This window comes from Mandrillus leucophaeus, unplaced genomic scaffold (genome assembly GCF_000951045.1).
Source record: "Mandrillus leucophaeus isolate KB7577 unplaced genomic scaffold, Mleu.le_1.0 Scaffold389, whole genome shotgun sequence".
Classification (NCBI taxonomy): domain Eukaryota; kingdom Metazoa; phylum Chordata; class Mammalia; order Primates; family Cercopithecidae; genus Mandrillus; species Mandrillus leucophaeus.
In genome coordinates, this window is record NW_012104131.1 from 961,440 (window position 1) to 971,889 (window position 10,450).

General features: G+C 35.7%; 1 protein-coding gene and 1 pseudogene across 3 annotated transcripts in view; one reads left to right on the forward strand and one right to left on the reverse strand.

Moving 5' to 3' along the window:
- The window catches only part of SCN9A (sodium channel, voltage gated, type IX alpha subunit), a 201,476-nt gene that overhangs the window by 75,267 nt on the left and 115,759 nt on the right, over nt 1–10,450 (forward strand). For both annotated transcript variants that reach the window (XM_011990984.1, XM_011990983.1), the window contains exons 2-5: nt 6,169–6,476; nt 9,122–9,240; nt 9,597–9,686; nt 10,280–10,408. In XM_011990984.1, coding sequence (XP_011846374.1) covers nt 6,219–6,476; nt 9,122–9,240; nt 9,597–9,686; nt 10,280–10,408 — 596 coding nt within the window. In that variant the 5' untranslated portion in view covers nt 6,169–6,218. The remainder of the gene's footprint in view (nt 1–6,168; nt 6,477–9,121; nt 9,241–9,596; nt 9,687–10,279; nt 10,409–10,450) is intronic.
- LOC105547422 lies at nt 616–1,678 on the reverse strand (annotated as a pseudogene). Its single transcript, XR_001007224.1, has one exon. The product of XR_001007224.1 is annotated as an L-lactate dehydrogenase B chain pseudogene (transcript).

The following is a 10,450-nucleotide window of genomic DNA, read 5'->3' on the forward strand; positions in this document are numbered from 1 at the left end:
TAATCTCTTAACTAGGGCTAACCTTTGTTAAATGCATTGTGTATATAATTTCAATTTAATATCATTTAAAAATTGTTATTAATTTACATCTATCTGTGTGTATAACCTACATTCCACTTATTATGCTTATAATATTTTTATAATTCATTTAATTCATTAAATAGTCTCTGAAAGCTCTCTTTCAAAGCTGCTCAGTATTTCATTATACACTCATTTCTTCATTTAGTGTAACCCTTACTGTTAGGGTAAGGGTTTGGATTGATTATAATTTTTCAATATTATAAAAACTTTGTAGTAAATATCTTTATACATGTTAGAGGACACCTGAGATTATTGTCTTTGAATAAATTCCTAGAAGGAAAATTATTTGCCAATAAAAATGAATTCACATATTTAAGGTTTTTTTTTTTTTTTTTACACTACAATAGTTAATTTTATTTGTTCAAGAGCTCATATTGCAAGCATTAAACCAAGCATAGGCTTTGATTCTATCAGCCCAAATTCACATATTGAAGAAGATCAAAGCAAACTGCGATCCATGTACCAGATGAAAACTAAAGGCTCAGAGTTAATAACATCGTAGTTTTTAAATTTCTATAGCCTAGAGCCCAGTAGTTACAGGGCTTTTAGGTCCTTCTGGATGTCCCATAGGATATCCACACTTTTCTTGAGCTGAGCAACTTCATCATCCTTTAGCTTCTGGTTGATAACGCTGGTTAATCCTAGGACATTGAGGATACACGGAAAGTTCAGGAAGACTTAATTGTCGATGCCATACATCCCCTTTACCATTGTTGACACGGGATGAATCCTGGATAGATTTTTCAACATGGATTCAATAAGATCAGCCACACTTAATCCAATAGCCCAGTTGGTATATCCTTTTAGCTTGATGACTTCATAGGCACTTTCAACCACCATCTTATGCACTTCCTTCCAATTTTCACTATCATTGTCCGTTCCCATTTCTGGATTCAATTCCTGGAGGGAAACACCTGCCACATTCACGCCACTCCATACAGCCACACTTGAGTCGCTATGTTCCCCCAAAATCCATCCATGGCAGCTGCTGGGATGAATGCCAAGTTTTTCAGCCATAAGGTAGCGAAATCTAGCAGAATCCAGATTACATCCACTTCCAATCACGCGGTGTTTGGGTAATCAACTTAGTTTCCAGGTAACATATGTAAGAATGTCCACTGGGTTGGAAACCACAATTATGATGCAATCAGGACTGTACTTGACGATCTGAGGAATAATGAATTTGAAGACATTAACATTTCTCTGCACCAGATTGAGCCGACTCTCCCCTTCTTGCTGACGGACTCCTGCAGTTGCCACTACAATCTTGGAATTGGCAGTCACAGAATAATCTTTATCTGCCACAATTTTAGGCGTCTGAAGAAATAAGCTCCCATGCTGCAGATCCATCATTTCTCCTTTAAGCTTATCTTCCAAAACATCCACAAGAGCAAGTTCATCAGCCAGAGACTTTCCCAGAATGCTGATAGCACACGCCATACCAACTTGTCCAACACCCACTACAGTGATCTTATTGTTTGGGACTGTTGCCTCTTCTTCCGCAACTGGTGCAATGAGTTTTTCCTTAAGAGTTGCCATTTTGCACAGGAGGGAGAAGGCGCTGGAGACCTCAGTAACAGCAGTGCAGAGAAGACAATGTCCATATTTAAGGTTTTTGATAGATATTACAAAATTACCCTCAAAAAGTCTGTACACATTATTTATTACTGTCATCCAGACAGGCGACAGTGATTTCCCCTATATCCTCTCTAATATCACTATTACTTTTGTTAAAATCTTTGCTAATGTAATAGGCCAAATTTGATTCCCCATGTTTATTTTAGTATTTGTTTCTTTGATTACTAGAGAGGTTTGATATAGTTACAAGTGTTCATTAATCATTTGTATTTTTCGGTAATTATGTTATTTACTAAATTTTGTATTATGAGATCTATTATTTTAATATCTTTATTCATTAAAGAAAAAGCACTTCATCTGCCATTTGTATTATACTTTTTATTTTGTGGATGCTTTCCGCTTTTAAAAACCTTCATTCTTATGAGATTAAATCTAGCATTCTTTTTCTTTTTAGATTGTGCCTTTGGTGTAATGCTTTACAAGTCCTCTCTACTCTCACATTATATAAGTATTCATTGTCACTTTTCTTAGAATTTTTGAGCTTTATTTTTCCATTTAAATAGTTACTCCACCAGAAATCGCAAATCTTAAACTAAATACCGGACTGATGAAAACTCCTGTGGCCTGTTTATCCAGAAGACTAAGGGAAGAGGAAAGAAGTTGTAGTCACACGTAGGTCCTCCCTCATCATTGCATATTCTTTGTGTGTGTTGGTGAAGTGTGAGGCTCCATTTTTACTTATGTTGCCCTCTGTCACCCTGTCAGCCCATCATCTTGCCACCCCACTGGCCCTGTACAATAACTTCCAAGCAAACTCAGATGCCAACTAAAGCTGCTCTTCTTCAAAGCTATAAAACTAGTAAAATGAAAGGAAGTTTCACCTCTCCAAACTAGAGGATGAGGATGAAATCTGATCAAGGTCTCTTCAACTTATATTTCACAGACCATGATGTTAAGCAGGTTTAGTGTCTTCCTTTAATTTAGCTTGATCAGGGAAATATTGCCCATGAATGGTACCACTAACATTGACCACCCTTTGCCTCTGCTTTTTGTATAAACTTTAGTCATTCTGGAGCTGTGTTGAGCATGTGCATGGGGGTCAGTAGAGACAGAGACAGAGGAGAATAGGAATATTGGAAGAGTCGAACTGGTAATGGGCATCGGAGTTCACAACATCTGTGTACCTAGATTTTTCTCAAATAATTATTGAAAGAGGTGGTACCCTCCAGTTGAATGCAGAATCTACCAAAACACCAGTTATTCAAGCCAATTTTTCTTCAAGAGCCACGTTATGTCTACACTGAAAGTGTAGTGAGGCAAGTTATCCCAACCTCTCACCTTCATGATTTTCAAAAGTGTTGAGGAATCCCCAAAGCACAAGTGGCAACTGCTTTGATTTGATTCATTGATTTGTTTCCATTTTACTAAATCTCTTCCTATTCTGAGGACAATTTTCACATATTTTATGATCTAAAATTATTAATGCATATTCATAGTAGTTTTATTGAGGTATAATTTACACACCATAAAAATCACCATTTTAAAGTGTACCACTCAGTGGTTTTTCGTATGTTCAGGAAGGTATGCAACCATCAAAATTATGTAATTTTAGAATATTTTTATCACCCCCAAAGAAGTCCCATACTCTTTAACCGTTAACCACATAACCATCAATAGTCACTTCCTATTACACCTAGCCTCTGAAAAAAAAAATACTCTACATTTTGTTTCTGGGGATTTGCCTACTCTGGACATTTCATAAGATGGAATCATATAATATGTGACCTTTTGGCTCTGTGTTCCTTCACAGAGTTTTCATCACATCCATGTTGTAACATGTACCTATACTTCATTTGTTTTTATTGCTAAATATTAATTCAGTGTGTGAATATCCCACGCTTTTATCCATTTATTCATTGGTGAGTAATTAGGTTGTGTTTACTTTCTGGCTACTATGAATAATGCTGCTGAACATTCATGTAAACCTTCTTGTGTGGACATATGTTTTAAATTCCCTTGAGTCTGTACCTAGTAGTGGAATTGCCAAGTCATAACTTACTCTTTACCTTTCAGAATCATCCTACTTTTGAATGTGTACATGCAGTGTCCCTTATTTTTCACTACATTCTTTAAAAAACTTTATCTTAACTTTGGTTTCCAACAAAATACAGGCATAGTTCATTTTATGGGGCTTTGCTTTATTGCACTTCAAGATACTGCATTTCTTACAAGTTGAAGGTTTGTGGCAACCCTGCATTGAGCAAGTCTGTCAGCACAATTTTTTCAACAGCATGTGCTCACTTCATGCATCTGTGTCACACTGTGGCAATTCTCACAATATTTCAAACTTTGTAATTGCTATTATTTATTATTACTATGTATGTTATGGTGATCTATGATCAGTGATCTTTGTTGTTACTATGGTAATTGTTTTGGGGTGCTATGAACCACATCCACATAAGACAGCAAACAATCATTAAATGTCATGTGTTCTGTTTCAGCATTCCTATCTCTCTCCCTTTCCTCCGGCTTCCCTGTTCCCTGACACATAGCAATATTAAAATTAGTTCAATTAGTAACCCATTCCCATCCCTAATGTTCCAGTAAAGGAAGAGTTGTGCATTTCTCACTTTAAATCAAAAGCTGAAATGATTAAGCTTAGTGAGGAGGGCATGTTGAAAGCCAAGACAGGCCAAAAGCTAAGCCTCTTGCACTAAATACTTAGCCAAGTTGTGAATGCAAAGTAAACGTTCTTGAAGGAAATCAAATGTACTACTCCAGTGAACACACGAATGATAAGAAAACAAAACAGCCTTATTGCAAATATAGAAAAAGTTTTAGTGATTGAGATAGAAGATCAAACCAGCCACAACATTTCCTTAAGCCAAAGCCTAATCTAGAGCAAGGCCATAACTCTTCAATTATATGAAGGCTGAGAGGTGAAGAAGCTGAAAAAAAAAGTTCAAAGCTGGCAGACGGTACTCCATGAGGTTGAAGGAAATAAGCCATTGCCATAAGATAAAAGTGCAAGGTGAAACAGCAAGTGCCGATGCTGAAGATGCAGCAAGTTATTCAGAAGATCTAGCTAAGATCATTGATAAGAGTGGTTACATTAAAAAACAGATTTTCAATGTAGGTCTAACAGCCTTCTACTAGAAGAGTATGTTATAGCTAGAAAGGAGAAAACAATGCCTAGGTTCAAAGCTTCAAAGAATAGGCTGACTCTCTTGTTAGGGGAGAATGCAGTTGGTGACTTTAAATTGAAGCAAATGCTTATTTATCATTCAGAAAATCTTAGAATTATATTATTATTCAGAAAATTAAACAAAAATTATATTATTTAATTATTCAGAAAATCTCTTACGGATTATACTAAATCTACTCTGCCTGTGCTCTATAAATAGAACAAAGCCTGGATGACAGCATATCTGTTTACAGCGTGGTTTATTAAATATTTTAGGCCCATTCTTGATACCTACAGCTCAGGAAAAAAAAAAAAAGATTTCTTTCAAAATATCACTGCCTATTGACAATGTGCCTGGTCACTCAAGAGTTCCAACAGAGATGTACAAGGGCGTTCATGTTATTTTCATGTCTGCTAACCCTATCCATTCTGTAGCCTATGGGCCAAAGAGTAATTTCAACTTTTAAGTCTTATTATTTAATAAATACATTTTATAAGACTATAGCTGCCATAGATAGTGAGTCCTCTGATGGGTCTGGGCAAAGTAAATTGAAAACTTCTGGAAAGGATTCACCATTCTATATGTTATTAGACCATTAATGATTTGTGGGAGGAGGGCAATATACAAACATTAATAGGAAATTGGAATGAGTTGATTCCAACTCTCGTGGATGACCATGAGGGGTTTAAGACCTCAGTGAGGAAAAGAACTGCAGATGTGGGGGAAATAGCAAGAGAATTAGAATTAGAGGTGGAGCCTAAAATTGTGACTGATTTGCTGTAATCTTGTGGTAACTTGAATGTATGAGGAGTTGCTTCTGATTGATAAGCAGAGAAAGTGGGTTCTTGAGATGGAATCTTCTCCTGGTCAAGATGTTATGAACATTATTGAAATGACAGCAAAGGATTTAGAATATTACATAAGTTTAGTTGATAAAGCAGAGTCATGCTGGAGAGTGGTGCTACCAAAGGCATTATCATAAAGACTTTGAAAAGAGGAAAGTTGAGTTGAATTGCCTCAAAGGTAAATATAGATGAAAAGAAGGGGAATTTAGGAAAATTTATTCAGGAAATTGTCATTTTTTCCTTTAAAGCTGTGAAGTGTAAACTTCAAATTTCTGAGTATAAACATGGTTAGAAGGCATGAAAAATAAGTCCGGCCCATTGCCTGACACATAGTAGTCCCTTAACAAGCTGATAAGTCTATGAACATGTTACCTTTTGTGATCGAAACTAAAAATCTGTTTATGTTTTTATTATTATTTTTTAATGTGCCTTTCTTGGCAGGCAAATAGTTAAGTCTTAATTTCTTTGTTTCCATCCAGGCCTCTTATGTGAGGAGCTGAAGAGGAATTAAAATATACAGGATGAAAAGATGGCAATGTTGCCTCCCCCAGGACCTCAGAGCTTTGTCTACTTCACAAAACAGTCTCTTGCCCTCATTGAACAACGCATTGCTGAAAGAAAATCAAAGGAACCCAAAGAAGAAAAGAAAGATGACGATGAAGAAGCCCCAAAGCCAAGCAGCGACTTGGAAGCTGGCAAACAGCTGCCCTTCATATATGGGGACATTCCTCCCGGCATGGTGTCAGAGCCCCTGGAGGACCTGGACCCCTACTATGCAGACAAAAAAGTGAGTTTATTTTGACTTCAGTGGTCGGTTTCTGTTGACTTCCTTCTGTATAAAAATTATTTTAAATTGAGATTAGAGAAATTTAGTGAATAACTATATCATGATGAGAATGTTAAATTAAATATATATAGAGGATATTCAGAATATGTACTTTTTCAAATTTTACATTGAAACTGGTTCTGGCATTGGCATACTACTTTTAATTTTTTTTTACATCTTTCAAAATTGTTTAGTATAATGTTTAGTATAACATGGTATACATTGTTTAGTATAATTGTTTAGCATAACTTTTTTGGACATGACATAGTAATCTGCTAAATTTTATAGTCATACCTATTTTTTCCTGCTAATAATTAACTCTCGTGTGTATGCAGACCCAAAAATCACTTAAACGTTTTTAATGCAAATGAAAATTGCTAATTTCAATTTTAAAACACCAACCTAATTCTTTTTATTAAAATTTCAAGTACAAGGTAACTTGATCTTGCCAAAACAATGTAGTAGGTTGTGATTTTTCATGTTAGCTCAGATGACCTCTGGTTTATAAAGTCTCCCTGGTAATTTTGACAGTCATGTGACCCTGTTCCCTCTTCACTCTCATTCTTCCCCGTTTATATTTTTCTGTATGATATCTGTCACATCTTGCCTTAAGTAGAGTTACTTTGTTCTTTTCATTTTTCTAGGAAGTTCCTTGAATAAAAAACTCATGCCATATTTTTGTTCAAACTCCTTTTCATTACCTGTTATGATATAGTTTCTCACTACATATGTATTAGTTCCTTTTTTTTTTTTTTTTTGGAGATAGTCTCGCTCTGTCGCCCAGGCTGGAGTGCAGTGGCGATCTTGGCTCACTTTAAGCTCCGCCTCCCGGGTTCACGCCATTCTCCGGCCTCAGCCTCCCAAGTAGCTGGGACGACAGGCGCCCACCACCACGCCTGGTTAATTTTGTTTTTGTATTTTTAGTAGAGACGGGGTTTCACCATGTCAGCCAGGATGGTCTGGATCTCCTGACCTTGGGATCTGCCCGCCTCGGCCTCCCAAAGTGCTAGGATTACAGGCGTGAGCCACCGCCCCCGGCCGTATTCGTCCATTTTTACACTGCTATAAAGAACTACCTGAGACTGTGTAATTTACAAAGAAAAGAGATTCAATTTGCTCACAGTTCTGAATGGCAGAGGAGGCCTCAGGAAACCTACAATCATGTTTTAAGGCAAAGGGGAAGCAAGGCACATCTTATATGGTTCAGGAGAGAAAGAGGAAGGAAGTGCCACACTTTTAAACCCATCAGGTCTGGTGAGAACTCACTCACTATCCTGAGAACAGCACTGGGGAAACCGCCCCCATGATCCAATCTCTTCCCCCCAGGCCCCTCCCCTGACACGTGGGGATTACAATTCAAAATGAGATTTGGGCGGGGACACAGAGCCAAATCATGTAAATACAATTGCAGAAAGAATGGATGAATAATTTTTTTAAAATACAGTGTACTGAGATTTAAGACAAAAAGGGTTGTACTTAAGGACTAGGTATTAATTTTAAAATAATTTTCAATGTAAAAGTGAATTTTACATTAAATTGTATTTAGATATAACTGATATAGTGAAAGGGAACAGGGAAATAAAAGGATACCTGAAAATAATAGACTCTGGTTTGTTTTCTTGAGAGAATACTGCCACATTCAAATAAAAAGCCTGACTCACAAACTTACCTCCCGAATACAGTGAGAAATGCTTATTGCCTGAAACCTACTGATAACCCTATATAAAACTTAGAAAATCAGTGTTTCTCAGATAACACAAGTCATCTCCCTGCCAATGGGAGAAAAATGAGGCAGGGTTTTGAACTTTGTCTTTCTGATTTCTAAGCCAATGCTTTAGGTTGTTTTAATATTTTGTGGTTACTGCTATTTGTTTTTATTTCTTAACTGAATACTAAAGCTATGGAAAAGGACACTTGTTATGGAATGGCTACAATAACATTTCAAGAATATTTGCTTCTATTCATGTCATTTTTTAAATTACCATGGTTAGTAAGTGAGGAATCCCCTTAATTTAAGTACCTTTTAAGAGCTAATATTAGTATTATAGCTAAAATAAAGAAATTGAACTCAGTGATTGGAAGGATTCTTCCAACTCTGACATTCCTTAAACTTAGGAAAATATTTTTTGAAAGAACTCGTATTTTGGAACACGTGCTGCTAACTATGACAATTGCCAGCAAGTATTAAAATTCTCAAGGTTTTATGATAAAAATGATAGAGATAGCTAGTTTCTATTTGTCTTTCTTAAAATGCAATGTAATGGAAGGGAAAGAAGTTGTGCTTTAAAATAACTTCAATAGCCACAGTTATTGTTAGTGTTGAAAGAAAGCGAAAAATATAAAATACAGTATTTTGAAAGTTCTAAGTAATACATGCTAACAAATAGCTCAATTTTTAAATTTACTATGAAGAAATGGACTTGGAATTCATTGGCCGAGGTGACATTGATAGACCATTGATGACGTTGGAACCACATTGCTGGAGTCTGATGGCAGTGTTTCTTCAATATCACACTGCCATGTAGAAAGGTAAACTGCTGATATTGATGTGAAAAACTGATGTTTTGGATTCTCAATTTCATCCTGTTTTCTTTTTCCTCCTGCAGACTTTCATAGTATTGAACAAAGGGAAAACAATCTTCCGTTTCAATGCCACACCTGCTTTATATATGCTTTCTCCTTTCAGTCCTCTAAGAAGAATATCTATTAAGATTTTAGTACACTCATATCCTTTTCAAAATGATTACATCCAGTGTTACTTCATGGTGTGATTTTTGCGATTTTATTCAAATATAGATGTTACACCTTTTTCACCTTGAAAGACTCTGGTTTTAGTTTATTAATTTCAATATTATTAATATAATTTGTCATGGGTCTCAAAGAAGACTGGGAGAGTGGAAATACTAAGATTTTAGGATATGTTACTCTTATTTATTACTCTCTTGTTCAAAGAGACAAAGTAGTCTACAAGCTCATTTAGAATTTTTTTCCAAGGAAAAGTTGTAAGCATTTCAACAAGTGTCATCCTCAAATATTTCAAATTCACACTGTCATCTCTTTTTTTCCTTGATTCTAAGCTACCTTATTCAGCATGCTCATCATGTGCACTATTCTGACAAACTGCATATTTATGACCATGAGTAACCCACCGGACTGGACCAAAAATGTCGAGTAAGTCGGTATAAGTACATTTTAATATAGTTTTCGTATTATCATTTCATCCTTTCCTTTTCCTGCTAGGAAGTTATTGCATTTATAAAGATGGGGAATCTTTATCTTCCCATATTATATGCTTGCTTTTCTTTCATTCTTTATCTCCTCTATGGTATTAACCTGCCAGATTAGAAAAATTAGATGCTGCAGTGTTTTCTAGAAGAATGAACTTGTCAGATGCTCCATCCTGTTCTTAAACATGTTACATATATTTTATTCTTGGGTGTATGTTTTATAATTATATGGATGTATTTTTAAATAATTGTTTTGGTGAATTTTCGATAGAAGCAATGTAGGAATTTTTTAGGCAGGTCTGAGACCTATATTCTTAGTTATTTCAAGTACCTCTTCTTTCTGGGAGTATTTCTGATACTGACATTTTAACATTTTCTGGATAGACCTATTATAGTTTAATAGGGTGTGTCCGTAAACCAACAGCCAGCCTCCAATATATGTCTTCCATTGGTTAATTAGAGAAAATGAATTATAAGGATTTACATGGTGGTTGTATTCTTTTCACATGTAGTATCCCAATGGAATCTTGTGTTTAGGTACACTTTTACTGGAATATATACTTTTGAATCACTTGTAAAAATCCTTGCAAGAGGCTTCTGTGTAGGAGAATTCACTTTTCTTCGTGACCCATGGAACTGGCTGGATTTTGTCGTCATTGTTTTTGCGTAAGTACTTTCAGCTTTTTGAAATGGCAAACTTATGAAAAT